The sequence below is a fragment of the Schistocerca gregaria genome, chromosome X, assembly GCF_023897955.1.
Source record: "Schistocerca gregaria isolate iqSchGreg1 chromosome X, iqSchGreg1.2, whole genome shotgun sequence".
Classification (NCBI taxonomy): domain Eukaryota; kingdom Metazoa; phylum Arthropoda; class Insecta; order Orthoptera; family Acrididae; genus Schistocerca; species Schistocerca gregaria.
Window position 1 is genome coordinate 232,479,079 of NC_064931.1, and position 21,098 is coordinate 232,500,176.

Sequence of the window (21,098 nt, forward strand, 5' to 3'; positions counted from 1 at the left end):
ATAACGACCGCAGTGCCTGTTCTTTCATACGTGCCTGCATGTCGGGAGGAAATTTGCATCGTAATTCGGAATAATACAGGCACTGCATTATGGTATTTATCCGCAGGAATGTCTGATTCGAGGTTTTCTCTAAATACTTTTGTCACTGGAAAACCATCCAGGCTGCCATTTTTGTGTGACTGCCGAAAACGTTAGCTTCTTTTTAAATCCTTCCACATTATCAGTGGCATCAAAAAGAGTTACTGCTTTTCCTTAGATTGACAGGCATAAAACATTACTTTTTGTACAAAAAAGAAAGGATAAACTTTATTAACCAACGATCATCATCTAACTTCTCTCCCAAAGTGAAGTCATTTTCAGTCAACAAGATTCTCACTTCATTCTTCAGTTGAAAGAGGCGCATTAAACTTTCACCACGGGAGAGCCACCTTACTTCTGTGTGAAAAGTACAGAAGTATACTGACCACCCATGTCATCACTCAAGGTTTTGAACAGCCTGCTATTTTTAGCTCGTGATTTGATAAAATTTATGATTGTTACTTTTTCACCCAGAAGTGTTTTTATAGGAGGTGGAACTTTCGTCATTACAATAACTTGACGGTGAAATGCGCACTGACCACTGATGCACCCCTTCGCTGTTTCTTTTACTTTTGCGATTGCACCAAACGTCTTACCAGTCATTTGTGCTCACATCGACTCAGTCATCCCAAGCGATGCTATTCTCTGTGAAAAAATTGGCCAATATTTGATAGTCTTTAATGGTCTGCACAAAAGTAGATCCTCTTGAAAAGAGTCCATGTATAAATAGCGCACAAATACCATTAATATGGTTGACCCATTCATTTGAAGTGAAAATGCAGTGAATGTTATACGTAAAATTAAGTAGCTTTCACATCCTCTGATAAGCCCCCGATTCGTCGTGAAACCGTATCATCTGATAAAGAAACTGCTTCTATCACTTAAGTGGCCTTTTCGCCCAACATGCATTCAACAATGTCCTTTACACAAGGTCCGATAAGCCTTTCAGCGATAGAATGGGCTTAGCCGCCTTGAGCAAACCAGTCACGTACAAAAAAATATTTCATCAATGCCTTTTGGTTGACTATTTTTGAATGGCATAATTTACGTCTCTGTACTTGATTAACTTCAGTATACATCCTTCTAAAAAAAATCCGTCGGTTTATCCTTGCATAGGTTTATTGTCAGTGGTCTCTGTGAATCCTTTCTTTAAAGTTTTGGTAACTGTGGAACTGGTCTCCGTGGAAGTAGAGCAAATGTAACCTCATTGGGGATTTCAGGAAGCCGTGTTGCATCCGCTGTCGCTGATCCGACCGAAAAACAATCCCGTTCAGTTGCATTAACAGTTGCAGTAACGTCTCCCTCTTCTCCTCCACTGAAATTATAAAGTAATATGTACATACGTGTAATGCAGTAACGACATAAATAAATATAACAGAATAGTAATAGATTAAACAGAAATCAAAATATTGCATTAAGCTACATAGTTATAAAAATATGTATTTAAGAAACGTGCAAACTTTTTTTTACAAAAATAGACCGATGAAAATTCAAGTTATAAGCGTAACGATTATGGCATTTCGTCGTTACATCTTTATTTTTTTCTGCCAGACATGTCCACGCTCTGAGTTTTTCTCAGGCCTATTCCAGTATGTCAGTAAAAATCTTTTTTTTTTAAATACTGCAACTCTTCCTTTTTTCACTTTTGATAACTAAACCCTATTGCGAACGTCGTCCCCTTAAACATTGAATAAACCAATAACCGAATATTACATACTTCTTGGATGTTAATGCTTGCATGTCTATTCCAGCTCATGTAGCAGAAGCTTTGCTGTTATTTAAGGATCCTCTCTCAGCCAGCGGTCCACTGAAACGTTTCAACGTTATCCGACAAACCAAATAGACGAAAACGTAAGATCTTATAAGTTACATAACAAGTATAACCCTTTTGTAGTTAATCGGTCTCTTCGCCAGTAACTGGACTACAAGAAAAAATGAGAAGCAATTAATGACTTGATAAGCAAGTGAACAGTAGTTTTGTATGCAGTGAAACACACTGGAAGCGACTTCTGTTTCGCCTCTGTGTCTGCTGCCAGACAGATGCAGATGCAAGATACTGAGTCTGCTCCCTGTACCAGCCAGGCTGTGGAACGTATTGTCTGTAGCCATTGTGTATCCTTCCGATATTTTTGGTTCCCAGGAGCAGACGGGCGAAAATGTTAAACGGAACACCAGTTAGCCTCTGTACAGTTTCAGTTTCAGATGGAAGGTGCTAAATATTATTCTCTGCTCTATTCCATACTTTTCTACATGTCTCAAAGGCGAAAAAACTCACCCTAATTTATTTCTTCAAAATCAAAAAATAATAATTTTAATAAATGAACATCCTTACCTTTTCACGGAGCACTTGGAACTGTTTCGTGGAGCACAGTTTGAGAAACTAAGATGTATACAATCCCTTCAGCAGATTTCCCACATCTTCAAAATGTTCTGGTATTAAAACATGGTACTGCTGTGACATACAGCAATACACACCGTTTTATATTGTATTTCAGACATGGGAGACATTGGAAGATATTTAGACATTTCGGATATTCTGCATAGTTTACATTGCATTGGAGATACACAGTCACAAATACTACATTAGAGTTAGCAGAAAATTCTGTGTAATTTTATACGTCCAAAGAATGTATAAGTTTTATGTTAAAATGAGACACTGACATTATGTATTGAGACAACTTACATAAGTCAAGTCAATTCTAAATATGATCTTAACTGTTCCTATGAAAAATCTGACGTTCACTACACATTTCTTTGTCATCCATTAACAAGTGTGGTTCTCGATGTTGGGAACAGCACACTAGAGGCAACATGAACACTCCGCTAAGCTGTATGAGGTGTACTGCATGGAATAATATTCGATTCCGTTAACACCCGTAACATAGCAGTTATAATTTTCGCCTACACCCATGTCGTATGCAGGTCCCTATCGTCGATCTTCAAAAATGGCTCTGAGCACAATGGGACTCAACTGCTGTGGTCATTAGTCCCCTAGAACTTAGAACTACTTAAACCTAACTAACCTAAGGACATCACACATATCCATGCCCGAGGCAGGATTCGAACCTGCGACCGTAGCAGTCGCACGGTTCCGGACTGCGCGCCTAGAACCGCGAGACCACCGCGGCCGGCTATCGTCGGTCTGTTCCACAAGACGACCTCTACAACCCCCTCGAAGTTTGTCTCAGAATTTCGCCTTGTGTAAGAGGGAGATGACATCAGATATGTTTACCTACTTTAATACAACAAAGACGACGAAGCATTCTACGTTATATGGCAAATTACACAATGGATGGGTCGAATAAATTATGCGAACTTACGCTGTCAAATAAGATCATGTTGCATTATAGGAGGGAGATAACATACGTAAGGTAGTGCAAGGGTGGATTGGGGGGGGGGGGGGGGGGGGGAGGGTACGCTTCTCTAACAGCCAATGATTCCTGTGAGAGATCACAACCCTCAAAAACGTTTCAGGTAGGTGGGGTTTTGCAGTACGTATAGTTGAACTGCACAAAGTCTTAGTTGATGTGGTTGTCTATAAGTAGATATCAAATTGAAGAGGATGGATGATTGTTAAAGGAACCTGGACACCTGTAGAAGTAATGTTAGGCAAAGAGACCTGCCATTTTTCTATTACATTTTTAGTCACGAAGCTCTGGTGGCCGTGACAACCATAAAATATCTAAGAGTAGCAGTCCAGACCGACTTACAATATAATGATTACGAAAAACAAACTGTACGAAACGTGGGTGCTAGGCTGATAGGAATCTTATCCGCGAAAAAAGAGCTTACAAAACAATTATTCGGACGATTTTTTTGAGTACTTCTCTTCAGCTTGAAACCTTTACCATATTGGGTTTATACAAGAAATAGACAAGATACAACCCTGAGCGGAACATTTAGTGGTGGAATCGTTATATAGATGCTAAACAGACTCCAGTGTCAGTTGCTACGTGAGAGGCGTTATGCCTGTCATGGAGAGGTTTACAATTAGAAAAATCAGAGGAGATATTTACGGGCAATGTATTAGGTTGGTGCGTAAGTTCGCAGCGTTTTCGTTTTTCATTTTGGTATTCCGGTTGCCATGGGTTTATTTATCAACTGTCATTTTTCACTTCTAGTTCACTGGCGTTGTTTAAGTACACATATTGTCATTTTGACATTTGGAGATAATGGGTGGAGCAGTGGACGCTAGAAAATGGAGTACCATGTGGAGAAATCTGAACATTTCAACGTATTCTTCTGTTTGAGTTCAGTAGGGGGAGATAGCAGCGGAGGCAGCCAGAAACATTTGCATCGTGTATGGGAATAATGCCATTGGACAGTCATGGAAATGGTTTCCTCGTTTTAAGGAGGATCGTTTTTATATTAATGACTCTCAACGTTCAGGAAGTCCTTTCGGCGTTTGATGAAGATCGTTCGAACGCATTAATCCACAGTGCTGTACGTCAGTGTACTTGAGAAGTGGCAAATGTGAACTGTGATCATTCCACCATCGTGCGACATTTACATGCAGTGGGCAAGGTTCATAAATGGGGCGTATGTATATCGCAAGCTGTAAGCAAAAATCCCAAAAATCAGCTAGTAGCCGTATGTGTATCTCTGCCTGCTCGCCATCAGTTAGCTCGAGAACAGCACTGACCATTCCTATCCTGTATTGTTACGGGTGACGAGAAATGGAAAGGGATGGTTGAGCCCAAACAAAGCAGGAACTTTCCGCACAAAGACCAGCGCGCATCAACACAAAAATAATGCTGCGTATCTGGTGAAACAGGTGTGATTTACTACGAATTGCTTTCCCAAGGTGTAACCATCACTGCTGACATTTATTGTCAACAACTGAGACGTCTTGCAGACGCAGTCCAAGAACCGAAGACTGCGTAAAGTGATACTGCTCAACGATAAAGCCCGCCAGCATTCTGCCAAGCCTGACAACAACAAAAAAAAAAAAAAAAAAAAAAACTATACAAGAGTTGGGTTGCTAAGTGATTCCGCACCCACCTTATTCATCTGATGTTGCACGCTCAGATTTTCACCATTTACACTCTCTGTCAAACAACCTTCAAGGAACTTCCTTTCCGGATGAAAATGCGCTCCGAACATGGCTCGACAACCCATCGCCTCAAAACCAATGTCGCGGAGTCGAAAAGTTACCCCAGCGTTGACAGACTGTTGTAAATAGTTAAGGAGAATACATCATTGATGACTGTAGTCTCTGTTATTCACATCTGTTGTGTTCATTGAACTTATCGAAAAACGCTAGGAACTTAGGCACCAAACCGATATATTAATTCCTCCCACACACAACTGACAACAACGGGGAATTAGAGCTAATATAGTTTTTTTTTTTCACGAATAATTATGCTTTCTGTGTGAATGGAACATGGGCATAGGTTAAATGCCAGAGGTACTTTCCACCACACACCATAATGTTGCGTGTGAATTTCGATACACATACTAGCATCGTCTGGGAAAAAGCTATGTATATTCGAAGAACTTGCAGGTTGACACATGTGTTGTAGGCAAACGGCCGCAACTCACCTACGGACTCTAGAAACAAAAGTTTGGTTCTGTCTTCAGAAATATGTGTAAGTGATGCATAATTAGGGGTGCAGCCGCAAAACCTATTTGGCCACTGGTCTAGAGAACTATTAATTCATCATTTTCTATATTCTCGTCATTAGCAAGTGTGCGGTTAAAACTGCAGTCTCCATGAATTTGGTTTATCACACCAATTGCTTAAATAATTGTATCAAGAGGGCTGTTACCACCTAGTCGTGATGGAGAATGTGGCGGGCTGTACATTTTGTTATTCTATAGCTCTTACGGAACAACTGTTACTTTTCACACAGGTGCTGTTACTCCACAGGTCTTAACATATAGTGCTTCCACAGGAAAAGAGATCCTGTACTCTTATTACACTACTGCTGGGAATAGTAACTAACATAACATACCTAGGAGTAACCGATCTAAATTGGAATGTGTACATAAAGCAAAAGCAGATGCCAGACAGAGAGATATTGTAATTCTTCCACGAAGGAAGTGGTTTTTACGAAACACCACTACTGATCAAATCGTATTATTTGATCTGCTTGTCGCTGACCTGTGAACAGTCATATCAATACAAATTAAACACCGCTATGGTTGTAATATATTGGAATACACTGTCGGGTAAATTGAAGGAAACTGCAGTCACAAAGACTGATGCCATTCCACCGCCCCCATCATATACTTGACGTAGCAATCATAAAGAATATTATAAAAGAGATCAAGACACATACAGAAACATGTATAGACAATCATTTGATAGCACAAAATCACAGAGGACTGGCAGCTGATGCAGATACTGGCTGTAAATAAAGTAACACATTGTCTATAAATAGGCGAAGGAGGAAAGTAGATTGGGTTTAAAGTCCCGGAGGCGTTTCGGCATTTGCCTGGAGCGATTTAGGGAAATCACGGAAAAGCTAAATCAGGATGGCTGGATGCGGTTTTGAACCGTCGTCCTCCCGAATGCGAGTCCGTTGTGCTAACAACTGCGCCACGTCGCTCGGCAAAGTAGGCGAAGAGATCTAGTGCTGTTAGATTACGCTATTGATAGTAAGCCATTTGAATCAATGATTATCACATACTGCCTATGAGTAAACGTCTTGACTGACCTAAAGCAGAATGAATCACAATACAACTTGTAGGAAAATTATATGCCGTTTCTTTTTTAAAGACGGTCTGCGTTTCGACTGGAAGACACTTATAGTAATAATGTACGCTAGTAGGAGTCCAGATATTGTTGCTCTAATAGATAATGTAGACCACACAGCGTACTGGTACTATCAGGTAACTAAGGGGGCACTAGTTCACACTTTCAGTGTCCATGAGTGAGTATGAGATACTTTATTCTAGCCGAAGTCCGGTATCATTCGGATACCTTACAGTACAGTGTAATTAACCCTTCGGTGGGCGCGGCTTTCATACTTCCATCAGTGGACGCGTTGCGGCTTTTGCACCACAGTTAGTTTTACATTTTTAACCTAAGGAAAAATAATCATCCGATCAGTAATAAATAGGTAGAATGCATCAATTTATTTTTCCGTAATTTCAGAACTTGCTTTTGGACCTAGCAAAACATTTGGGCTCTTCTTGGCCTTGGTTTTAGGAGAATAAGGAAGCGGTGTACTTATCCAAACAGTTTCTTTATCTTTTCCTGCGTGAAATCGGTAATCCTCTGTTTGTTGTCTCCCCTCTTCAACCAGGTGGTCATCTGATTCCTCTGTTGATTGTTCGGAGTCACTGCTGTGGTTTTCTTCTTCAATAACTTCCTCTTCCGACTCAGACTCTCATGAATCTGACAATTCTTGTAATTCTTCTTCTGACAATTCTCGCAGGACTTTCTAATAGTCCTCAGGACGTACAATTAGACGGTGTCTGTCGGATGCATTCTTTTTGTCCATTTCCATGCTTTTATGAGACCCAATGAAAAACATGTTTTTGTAAAAGTAATGAAAATTGTATATGGGAACTTTGATTCGATTCGAATATTCATTATATACTAATATAAAAGAAAGATTGTCTTGAAGCGAAAGAAAAACACAAGTATAGAAAATACTTACATCACAAGGCGCGTAGCGCCAAACAGACCGCAAATACAACACTCACGTTTCAAACAAGAATAGCGACCAAACTGCTGAAAGCATGAATAGCGCGTGACATCCGTTGAGAACAACAAATACGTATCTAGACGTGGACGCAACTGTAACGCTATCTGTGATACTAACGGAAAACTAAATCTTGCGGATATCTGCCGCAGGCGTGCCCACCGAAGGGTTAAGGGTGCAGCAGCATGGCTTATTTGATCAATGCTCTGGAGAACTATTACACTACCTTCCCCTCTATCAGGGATGGCCAACAATTCTGCATTCGTGCAGAGCCCTCTGGCTTTGCTGCACGCTCCCACAGTTTGGTGCCATACTGTCTGAGCGGCGAGAGGAGGAAGGAGGAGAAATGGCAACAGTGCTGCATTTAAATAGCAAAGCAGCCACTCGGGGAATATGGTATGCGGCTTCGTTACATGCTTTATATTTCGGGACAACACAGATCACAACAAAACAAGTTTTCACTGTTGCTTGATTACCTCTGGCTAGCTGAAAACATATGAAGTTTTTATCTTGTAGAAACTGTCGACATACCGACAGATGTAGACAATATCGCAGCTTTTCGTCTCTCAGTTAGCCACGTAATCATGACTTATTTAGTTTCATAACAGAAAAGATCTTTACATGCACATATGTTGACCGAAATATTCTATCACGTTTGCAACCACATATCGAGAAGTGGAAACTATTCCAGAGGGAAACAACGAAGAACACCTGGACGATTTTAACGTAGAGGCATGCCTTTAAATGGGAGTTAACATTGAATATCAATCAGTTCTATGTGCATATGCACAAGGTCGCTTTCAGCCGATATGGCAAACTAATTCTTTCAGCGGCACGATGAATTCTTAAAAAACTCGCCTTTTCTTATGCCACTGAGCTTAGAAAAATGGGCGGTTCTATGTGCTCCAGTCTGGAACCGCGCTGCTGCTATGGTCGCAGGTTCGAATCCTGCCTCGAGCATGGATGTGTGCGATGTCCTTGGGTTTAAGTATTTCTAAGTCTAGGGAACTGATGACCTCAGATGTTGAGTCCCATTGTGCTCAGAGCCATTTAGAAAAATGGACGGTGTTTTTTGTCAAAATATTCCTCTTTCACAGTGCGCAACCGCATAAAACCAAAAATCATTTGTTCTCTACTTGCAACATCGTACTGTGGACAGCGTACACTTATACGGTCCAGTCACATTAATGCGGCCACCGCCTATTCGACGCCAATGTCAGTAACCACTCACAGACGGCAGGCGGCAGCACTAACATTGGAGGGTGTATAAAGCTGTCGGTGGACGCGCGAAACAGCGCAGACATTGTCTTAATGCGGAAACGGAGCGATTTATCTAACGTCTAAAAGGGCTTGATCATTGGCTTTCGGGCCAAGGGTCCAAACATTGCCGAAACGGCTAAGTCTGGAAACTGTACCGTGCATGGCAAAATGGCCATTTCCAAAATTGTCGCCGAGGTAACTGTGGCGCACCACGGGCCGTAAATGACAGGGGGGTGAACGACGGCTATAGAGATGTGTGCGAGCGAACAGATGTGCAACTGGTGAGCAATTGACTGTCCAGGTGAACCAAGGGGTTACCAGCAGTGTCTCATCAACGGCAGATCAGCGAACGTCGCTGCATATGGGCCTCCACAGCTGGCACCTGGTTCATACACACATGCTGACTGCTGTTAATCGCAACGAAGGCTGGAATCACCACCTCAACTGGACATCCGCTGAGTGTTGACAGGTGGCCATCTCAGTTGAATCACGTTTTATGCTGTATACGGCATGAAGCTTCTGAAAGCAAACACCTTGCACCAATCGTCCGAAGGCTCCATGCCGGAGAGGGAGAGTTATACACTGGGGAATGTTTTCGTGGCACTCCCTTGGTGTTATTCTAGAAGGCACAATGGATCAACGCAAGTATGACTAAACTTGGTACAATGTCCACACTCAAATGCGGTTTATTTTTCCTCGTCACGATGGCATCTAACGTGTCACACAGCTCGCAGTGTACGTACGTAGTTCAAAGAACCTCAGTATGAGTTTATTGTACTCCCCTGGTCACCAAACTGACCGGATTGAAACCCAATCGAGAATCTGTGGGACCACTTCGATCGGACTGTTCGCACCATAGATCCTCAACGAAGAAATTAGCTATTGCACTGGATTCGGCATGGCTCCACATCCCTGTTGGTACTTTCCCGAACATCACTGATTCTCTTCCTGCACGTGTCGTAGCGTACCCCGCTGCAAAAGATGGTTATTCAGGCTTATGACAAGTGGCCACGTTAATATGACTACACCGTGTAAAATGCGAGGTCCACAATCCGTTCCGGATGTTCTGATTTTAGTTCCTGCTTTGCGTTTACCTTCATAACTTAAACAATAACGGGTTCTAAATCGATAAATCGTTCCAGACGCGTCTCTTGACTCAATCGACGTACTTTGCAGTAATGTATAAAGTCTCTAAACTCTTTGTTCAGTTCCATCGAACGCTGTTGCAGCTGACAGTGTAATAATGCGCCTGACTGCAGAAAATGCACTATTTGTACCACCAGTTTCGTCACATGCTCCATGCCTGCAAATTTGCTGTATCTTATCCATTATAGGTATTGAGAATTCTCATCCTTCTCTTCTGCCACTCCCATTCATTTCTCAAGGCTTGCAGACGAAAGGTCGCTAGACTGCCTCCCAGGATAAGAGTACTGGCATTGATCGTACGGAACTGATGAATGTCATGCCGACCGAAAAATGCCGATCTGCACTGCTAAATGAAATGTCACACTGTACCGAGTACTTCCGAAGTTGCCGACCCTGTCTACATTTTCGCCATTACAATACTATATCCGGCGAAGGAAAGGGAGATTATGGCTTTTGCGGAGGTAAGACAATCATGTAATACAGCTACGATGTCTCCAACCCTCCTCCTTCCCTCCGCCCAACTATTGCACCGTGGCTTGTGGAGTACGTGTTTAGATATAAGCGTATAGGATGGCTGCAACACAAGTAGGGTCTACCCATTTGCAAACGATTAACGGCTGGTGCAGAGAATGGCAGTAGGAGTTGAACGTAAATAAGTGTAACTACTGCACCTAAATAGGCGAAGAGACCCACTTCTGGTCCATTACACTATTGATTGTAAGTCACTAGAAACAGTAGCAGCTGTAAAATATCTGGAAGTAAGCATCCGGAGCCATCTTGAGGTGCAGTGATTACATATAGCATATACTAGGACAAACAGATGCTTTGCCGAAGGGCCGTCTTATCCGCAGAAGAGGCGGTTTTACAAAACACTTATTTGACCGATTTCTAAATATTACTCGTCAGTGAGGGACCCTTACCAGTTCAGATTTATAGGAAATGTCAAGAGAGTGATGCGTTTTGTAATGGGCTTTTTTACTGGTCCAATACGTTCAACGAACTCCAGCGGTAGACGCCACAAGAGAAGCACTGCGTATCAAGGAGTGGTTTACTCTTTCAGGAAACGGATGAAGTATGTTGTGAGAAATATATTATTTTTTAAATATGGTATGTGTTTCAACTGGAAAACACACTCAATACTAATGTCCACTAGTAGGTGTCTAGATACCCTTGATCAGATAGCATGTATGTTAATGGGATGGCGTAAATCTGTGTTACGCATTCATTCTCATTTGGTAATTAGCCGACATGGAGCGACATGGAGACATTACATTAAGGTGTGCTGCGCTTTGCTCTTCTGGAGTATTGACTATTCTTCGTGTTTTTAATGTCCCTGTTAACACATACCGATTGGACGAATATAAAAAAAAAAAATTTGTGTGTGAAATCTTATGGGACTGAACTGCTAAGGTCATCAGTCCCTAAGCTTACATACTACTTAACCTAAATTGTCCTAAGGGCAACACACACACCCATGCCCGAGGGAGGACTCGAACCTCCGCCGGGACCAGCCGCACAGTCCATGACTGCAGCGCCAAGACCGCTCGGCTAATTCCGCGCGGCGGACGAATATCGAACAAGACTAATTTAGGACTGCACAGTCGAATGGGCTCGTGAAAATCATTACGTCCATAACGGGAAACAGACCGATGATTTCCACCAACACTGCGCGGCGCATTATAGATACGATCAGCAGTGTTTGTTTGAACTGACTACACCTACAAATTTTATGTCACATTTTATCTCTGATCGCTCCAGTAGTGTTAACATTATGGTATTTGAACGTTGTAAACCTGTCCCCCATAATTGAAATGTCAATTCTAAGAGTCAGTGAACATAATGCTGAACGGAATTACGATACAAGTGGGAGAAGACTTCCCATATTTATTCTTTAATAGAGACGTTTTAAGTTGATGCGAAATGTAACTAATGCACTTGTTTATAAAATAACTTTTTTTTGACGCTTGGGAAAAACACAGCGTGTCTATCAGCGACCTATGGCCTTAAGCAAAGCGTCCCTGGCTGTGTGCAGTGCACTACTGTAATGACTTTGGGTAGCCATCATTTATCGTTTAAATATAGTACAGACGACGTAAAATTGTGTACTGTACAGGGCTTGCTACGGAGAAAATATGTCAGGGCGTCTCATTTCTGGAAATACCCCCCATGACTAGCAGACAAGTTACATAAATTGTTAGTGCGTGTATTAACACAGGTGGCACTGGCTGGACACTGCAGGCTGCATGATGAACCGAAACAGAGGAACATTGTACTGGGTGGTCGTGCGATGAGAGCATATTCCTGTTTATCCACCTCCACCATAGTGCGCGTAAAAACGCACACTAGAGCACACGGAGCGGTAGTCAGAAGGAGCATAGCACTGCGGAGGTGTGCAGATATTTTTCTTTTTTTTTTTTTTGAGCCCGGATGGAGAACATCGCAACGACATTTGTTGTCAATGCGAAGCGACGCGTTACTTTTCGGAGGACAGGGTGCCACTACTCATTGTGGTGTTTGTTTAAATATAGGTTTTGTAATTACACATATACACTACCAGCAGTTGTGACAGCTGTTTGACCACAAAAGATAGGTGTCACTAGTGCTGATAAAATTGTCTGGTGTGAGCAAAAGTTCCCTGACAGCCCATATGGCCGGTGTTGACACAGTATGCAAGACTTTTTTGCTTATTTCAAATAATGTAAAAGCCTCTACCATTACAATCGTATCCCTAGTAGTGTCATTTAGAGATTTTTAACGCACATAATTCGATTTCCTGCCATTATTTACAGGTCCACAACTAATTTGATGGTGTTAGACTCATCATAGGCGACCTGATAGTGACGTCATTGGTTTTAAACCACTAATAATGCAAGGACGAGTTCCTTACAGTGAAACATAAACTTCGTATATAGAGAGAGCCTATTTGTAGCAGTGTGCTAATTATTTAACATAAGATATCAGTGTATTTGTTAAAATTTCGCACTGTGTTAATTACTGTTTAACGTGGAATATCGGTATATCTGTTCACATTGTGAAAATTGTATAGCTAATGAAGTCTGATATATTTAAGTGGTGGTGGTAGTTCCTATGGGACCAAACTTCTGAGGTCATCGGTCCCTAGGATTATGAACTACTTAATCTAACAAAATAACTTACGCTAATAAGGGCGACACACATACCTATGCCCGAGGGAGGACTCTAACCTCCGACGGGGGGAGCCGCGCGAAACGGGACAAGGCGCCCTAGATCGCGCGTCTATATTTAAGTGTTTTTCAGGATGTCAATCTTTAAAAGTGGGAGAAAATATATGAAATAGTAATAAATTGCTCCAAAGTTGTAAACGGCATCGTCATACATTGCCATACTTGCAGAAAACAACATTGGGCGCATAGTGTTGCACACTGCGAAACCAAAATTGCAACTATCACCTGAATTTGCTGCTGCAGATGTTCATGGAGTTGATCGACCAATGGGACAGAGCACCAATGCTAAGCCCATGACCACCATATGGCGGTGGTTGGGGAGAGAGGGAGTGTCAAATCCCACCACTAGGATTGCTCTACAGAAGTGCAGGAGGGGGAGACGACGGTTTTGGTTAGTACAATATGGTAATTAAGATGACAGTTATGGGCCATATATTAGGTTAAAGTAACCTGTCAGCCTTTTGGTTTATGTAAAAGCCACAGAGAAGCGAGCAGTTTGTTTAAATGAGGAGAACATCCCAGTGTTTCCGTTCTCTCACAGGGCTCCCCCTATTAACGGCACTGTGACGAACTGTTTCCGCGGCGACTGGAACGACATCACAGACCATTTCAATCTGCACATAGGTACCTACGAGAAACCCGATCGTTCCGTGTTAGAACAGAAGATACAGGGAATGCGAGCTATGCCAGAACTCCGGAATCCAGTAGAGAATGCGTCACTCCTGATTGATAACAATTTTGCCGTAAGCAGTCGTCACGACGCATTAGCTCTGAACAGAAGTTAAACATCTGTTAAGAGACTCTTACGTGAACAACAACTGTACCTCTGCCATACACAGAAGGTGCAATCATTGCATCCGCTGATTTCCAATAGCGAGTGGAGTTTTGCAAATTGGTTTCTTCAGAAACTTGCAGACAACCGTTATTTTCCACTCTCGTATTATTCAATGACGAGAGCATTTTACGAGATAAAGCATGTGCAACAATAGAAATAGCCATGTATGAGATGACGAAGACACACACGTATATGTGGGGCGATTGAGTCAACGGTTATGTGATTGGTTACAGATATACTGAACTGAGTTGTGTAAAAATCGTTCCAAGAACATGTTCTCCACAGTCCCTAGAATATGTTCCGCCGAAAATTCGTCAGCTTGTGTTGTCTGAAGTTACGGGGTGCCGGGAGCCTTTGCAGTCGATGTTATGAACAAAATTGATGTAGAGCTTGTACAACAGTGGACTGGTTGTGGTGGTCCCGTGCCAAAATCCTGGAATTCTTGATCCTACAAGACTTATTGGGAACGTCACGTTGGGTTGTATATTAGAATGACAATGGAAATTTATACCGGATGGGGAAGCGAACTTGGATTTTCCGCTTTACGTTAGTGGTTGCCTTAACCTCTTCGGCCATCCGAGCACGAATCACGCCCAGACCTAAACTTCCATAAGTCATCGTCCATGTGTCACAACCTGCTTTCGTACGTTACGTATTTTCTCGTGTGGGAAGGACATATTGAGAGTCGAGAGCCTGGTGTTGGCGAATAAATACGGAATAGTCGTGCCTGTGTTATCATTAATAAACACGATGCAATGTTCCTTCGGACATGCATGCAACTGCGAGTACATTTTCTGTATTTCTTGACGACTGGAGCCGCTGCAGTCGCTGTTCCTTCGGACATACATGCATGTCAGAAGTAACATTGCATTGTAATTTTTAAAATACCACTGGCGCTACCATTTCATATCGGCTATACACTTTGCTGTGGTCATAGTGGTCAACATTTTGGACAATACTTGAGGTGTGATTGAGATTTTGAACAATGCTTGTAAAGCAGCGCCTACGCCTTTGTTCCAGACTTCACTAAACACTAAGAGAAGAATTACACTAAGAGAACAGCTTGAACATACCTTGATTAAAGTGTTTCACCTGAATACCGTTTCTAAAATGCAGTGTACATAGCTCTTAGTTTGTATACAACCGATTTTCGTACTGTATTATAGAATATTTGTTCTTTTTATAGCTCCCTCCTCCGGGTGCGCATCAGGCAGATCGGCAAGGAAGCATATTAGCTGTCAAGGTAAGCTGCCTTAGAGTGTCATTAAACAAATTATGATCTAGAGACAGACTACAGCAGATGTCTTAACCCTAGGACGCCCAAGCCTTTTTTTCTAACTTGGATGCCTGCCTAAGGGGGGTTCGCTGACCACACAGGTATTAAATAAGTTTTCTGACGAAAAATTACAACTTTCAAAATGGTTTATGTATTTTAACTAAGGCATCGGTTTATAAATGTTGTTAATTGTTATAAATATTGGATTGAGTGAATAAAAAAATGACATATTACAATACAAAATACAGATGTGTTCATATACAATAGACTACTCTGAGTCCTCAACTTCAAGGCAAGAGAGACACTTCACAATTTTTTCTGAATGTGCGTTACACATAATACTGTTTTGGTTTACTTAGATTGTTGTACTTCTGCTTCTTTGTTTTAGGTTCTCTTACACAAATATGGCACCGACCTTTCCCTGCAGGAGGCTGACGTGCTTCTGTTGTCACTACATTGATTTTCTTTTGTAGAATAGTCTCCACTGATTGAACAATTTGGTTAGACAACCCTCTTGGATTGGCACTTCTTTCTTCTACCTGTAATTTCACTATATCCATCCCAGCTTACAGAAGATAAAGTTTCCGTTTGTTGTGTTTCTTTTCGTTCCATCTTGGATGTTGTTGGATGAATATGGTGGTTACATTGGTAGCACAAATGTTGTTGAGAGAGTAAAATACAGATAGAGGCCATCTCTTTGTTCCCTCTTGCAGGTGTACATATGCGCCATTTGATCAATGGTATCAATTTCACCTTTAGTGGAATTATAATATGCATTTATCTCGGTTTTATTCTTCTCTCCTCCAACAGTGCCTTTATCTTGGTGCATTGTTGACATCAGTAAGTTTTTACTTGGTTTCGTTTTTGCTGTGTAAGACACCAAAGTTACTGGAGGCTTACCTGTTAATGGGTCTGTGAACAAGAACATTGATGAATATAGCTCTCGATTTGACGTGTTCTTCATTATGTCTGGAATATGCTTCCTGTTTGACTGGAGAGTTCCTACTGTAGTAACTTTGTAGTTTTGGTATAACTCTTCCGCCAAGTCCACCGATGTTTAATATCGGTCTGTAGTAATATTTCGACCAGTATTTTTCACGGGTGCTACCAGACGTTTGACGACAGCTGCTGAACCCCGTTCTTCTTTCGACAAATATTCAAGAAGTATCTGTCAACTGCATCCGACATCATGGATGCCATACTTGCCCGGTTTATCCTTCATAAATACTTTGAAGGGGCAGCGCCCTCTAAACAAGCTGAGCATCTCGCCAATGGTGATGTGGACCCCTGGTTTATACAGTAGTGGAAACCTATCATTCACTTTGTTGAAAACATCAGGAATTGCTGTGAACTTGTCTGCTTCCCTTCTTAGCTGGCGGGTACTTTTGACATCAAACCCTATGATCGCAATAATTTCTTTGAAACGTTCTCTTAACATAATACCCTTGTAAACTGGCCGACCCATTAGGTATCTTCATCTTCTCTAACATCCACATCACCTTCCCGATCTGAATCATACTCCATAACACCATCCTCATATTCACATTCACTCCCCGACTCAGAATCTGCATCTAAAATTTCATTCAGAACACTTTCTAAAGAGTCACGTATTCTTTTAGCCATTTCTAAGTCTGGGTGTGAACAGTAGGGAACTGCAGTTTACAAGATAAATAACAGCTGACTGACATCAACAATCACTTTGTCTGAAAGTAAACCGATTGTTGTAAATATCAAGAATACCAACCAACAAGAAACTAACTTGCATTGTTGTAGAGATGAAAAATACGAAATCCTACTAAGGGAAATTTTCTATATCATGGAAGCATAAGAGGGGGGGGGGGGGGGAGGTTTGTTGGACCCGTAATTAGTTTATTTATTTTTTCTTTCAAAGCAGGAATTTTCTATAAAATATATTGACACTAACGTTTCATAAAATAGTCAACAAACAATAACTCAAAGGGAATATGTAGTATGAAAGTTACTTGGGCAAAAGCAGGGGACATAAAAAAATTGTGGGTTCAACGAACCCCCCCCCCCCCCCTCTTAGGCGTCCTAGGGTTAAACATGAATCAGTAGAAGACTGCTAGCCACACGTTTACTTTTTCTGGTTGTTTTTATGTTGAGTGAATCTCGTACCAATAGCGACAATATCTGACACATGTGGAGTGACTCATCCAAGCTGTTCACCTCAAATATTGTCAGAGTCGTTTAAGATATAGTAATTTTGGTTACATCTACATCCATACTCTGCAAGCCACCTGACGGTGTGACGATACAAACCCCTTTACTTGATGAATATTTCTAGAATTCAAGGATTGCTTTATGGAGAGAGAGCGCACTACATGGTGCGCGATTCGCGGAAGCACGTGGCACGCCCGCGCGAGATTTGTTAACAGTCGGTGGCATAGTCGATCGATCTTTATTTCAAGTCACGAGACGCAAAAGTTATAGTAACCTCAAATCGGTTAATATGAGGAATACTGAAAGATTAATAAAAATAGTAAATAACAGCTTATAGGGATGGGCGAGCACTCATTAAAAACGTTTCTTCATAGCGGATCGAGTACCGTAGTCATATGTTAAGATTCATAAATAATTAAGCCCGTAAAGAGCAATAAACAAAGTTTGAGGGAAAATTGTTTATAAAATTCAATAGAAAATTTATGACGTAAAGAATGGCACTATATAATATTTTTGGTAACATCACACGTATTTTAATTTAGTTAAGTTATACTATACACTTAACTTGCAATAGTTTTCATTTTTGCAAATTATTATTAACATTTATCGCCCATAATTAATTAATTATTATATATATATGAAGATTTTGAGCAACGCAGTGTGTAGCTCGCTATAGATTACGTCAATAGCACACATGTAAACAAATAAATTTGCGCTAAGTGGCGAAATTATCCAAAACTGAAACTTGATTTACGGGCGGTAGAATAATCCTATAAATTAATGTAAAATAGTAGATGAGAAGTACTTTTTTGCGCAGTTCTGATGGTGTACTTATTTCTGTCGAGGGATGTATGTATCAAAATTTGTAACCCTAACTGGTGAGATTGTTACTTAAATAACCAGTGGGATGGACATCCGAGCCTATATAAGCGAGCGGCCATCTTGGCCAGGGGTCAGTCGTTTTGGGAGGGTCGGTGGCGAGCAAGCCCCAGTTTTGGGTGGCCCATGTGGTTATTTGAATAAGAATTTTTCGCACCGATTTATTTAGACAAAGAGTATTGTTTAATAGTGCAAGTGTGTAAGCATATATTTGGTGAACTGGAAGTGCTACGATTATTTGTGTGAGTACTTTTTACGAGGTATACATTGTCGTAAGTGAACATGTGCTAACTGTGATTTCGCGTCAAAACTGTTAGAACAAAGAGAACAGTGGTACTTGTGGTTCTGTTCGAACTGAATGAGTACTTTTCGTTTATAGCAGCCTACATTACTGCTACAGGGGGCTCAGAGTCAAATTATTATTAAAGTTAAACTGTAAACCGTCTCACCAGTGCTAATTTCATTGTGTGAAAGAAAAGAACAACGCCAATAAATAGTGATTGAACTCTGTCGCGAAAAACTTATTATGCTACAATAATGGCCTAATTTTCGTTCTCTAGCATAAACTGTACTCATGTCTGAGTGAATAGTTAATTCAAAAAGTATAATTAATGTGCTGGTGTACTAATGCACCAAGTGTGGAAATCATCCTCTGAGACCTACGCGAGAGCCAAAATTTGCAATAATATTTGTAACCAACATTTGTATATGCACATTCGTGAGAACGCTTCAATCGCACTTCTTATTTACCGCCCCGTCGCAAGATGGCTTGTGAGAAAGTCGTCACTAAACGACGCACAGTCTTATTTCATAGCTATAGTAAAGGCAGATATATCGGTATCAACTTAGCTTGTGACGGCTCATAAAGTGAAGCTTTATTCTGAAGATATCGGTAAGCTGCATACTGGTTATTCTTTGGTTGAGTGGGGAATGCGTGAAACCTGCTACCTTGGCTGCAAGGAAAATATCTCCCAGGATAACGGTCTCTGGCGAAAGAGTGGGAACTGTGCGTGTTGTGCCGCGTCCCAGGGAAGCCGGATGGCAGGCTTACCTACGCACTCAAGTATAGGTGTCCTGGGAACGCCAGACACAGCAACTTTAACCTGTTCTCTGGAGTGTTGGCTACGAAGCTATGCAACACCTGTTATTGATATGGAATAGCAATTTCTGGAACTCTGAGGCTATTTGCAAACACCGAACAGATGTAGGTCGGCAGCTGCCACGTGTCTCTTTCCTGTTAAAGGTAATATACTGTAATATATTGAGAAATTCACCTGAGTGGACCAAACAAAGCGGTGGGGTAGAAGTACGCCAAGTTACGAATGGACAGAAAACCCATTGCTGACCTCATGCGGAAGTTAGTGATTTCATACCCAAATAAATTAATACCTCACGTCCGATAAGGAAGAAAGTTTTACATCGCCACGATAGTGGTATCAAAAGTTCAGAGAGGAGATATAGCTTTCATTTTGTTTATGTCGTTCACGTGTGTCGAGTCAAAAAATAAATGTTGTACAGGAAGCAATGGGAACTAGATACGCTATTTCTTTACGAATATGTACAGGAATAAGAACAGAACAGTTGGTCTGCACGACTGCTTGATTTGACGCCTCTGGGGTTTCTTTGAGGCAAACTGAAAATGAAGTGTGCACGAGTTCCGACGACCCAAGGGCATTGAAAACGTTGCATTATTGCAGCATATGGAATGATCTCGAAGGAATCTCTTCAGTCTGTCTAGAAGTGATTGCGCCAGTGACTGATACGAGTATGGCCGTAGACGGTGGACATTTCGAACACATTATGACAAAATTAGAATTTTAAGGAAGTGTTTATTGACCATATTCTTTTGTGATTTCCTTTTTGCTGCTGCTGCTTCTGTTTAGAATATATATCTTGGCATTAAACTCATGACGCGAAGTTGTCAATAGCTCCTATACCTCAACTATGTGTTTTACAAATCCATTCCATTTTTAGCGTTCAACTATCTTTCACGGCTGTTGCAGAAACAAGAGCACACAGTTGTTAACTGGTGAATTGTCCTTAGATGCGACATCCTTTGTCTACCAGTTGCTATTTATTTAGCGTCTGCCATATATCAGAATTTATGAAGCATACCGGTAAAGTACATATAAACAAGTAAAGTACATATAACTATACATATAAAGACACAGAAGTCTTGGTGCCTAACAAGATAGACATCACAAACATACACTGATCAACCAGAACATTATGATCACCGACCTATTATAGACATAAACCCGTCCAAGCGATAGCAGCATCACCAGGCGAGGAGTGAGAATTTAGGGTAAGTAGATGACTTACGTGTACAGGTGTGGTGCTAACTCCCTCCAGCGAGACCTACCAAGGCCTCATTGCTTCCATGCCACGATGCGTCACTCCTGTTAGCCGTGCCGAAGGTGGACATACCGGCTATTAGGTAGGTAGTCATCAAATTCTGGCTGATCAGTGCATTTCCTGATTACTAATGTATTCGAGGGCCACATCGGTCAAATTCAGGAAATTGTCTATCTGGCCGTGGTTATTTCTGACAGAGCATTCCCCGACGATGTGTCGAATCGTTTGTCTTT

The 21,098-nt window shown here is 41.4% G+C and overlaps 1 protein-coding gene across 4 annotated transcripts in view; it reads left to right on the plus strand.

The window, feature by feature from the left end:
• LOC126297852 (uncharacterized) overlaps positions 1-21,098 on the plus strand; it is a 447,299-nt gene that overhangs the window by 110,051 nt on the left and 316,150 nt on the right. For all 4 annotated transcript variants that reach the window (XM_049989115.1, XM_049989117.1, XM_049989116.1 and 1 more), the window contains exon 3: positions 15,361-15,417. In XM_049989115.1, coding sequence (XP_049845072.1) covers positions 15,361-15,417 — 57 coding nt within the window. The remainder of the gene's footprint in view (positions 1-15,360; positions 15,418-21,098) is intronic.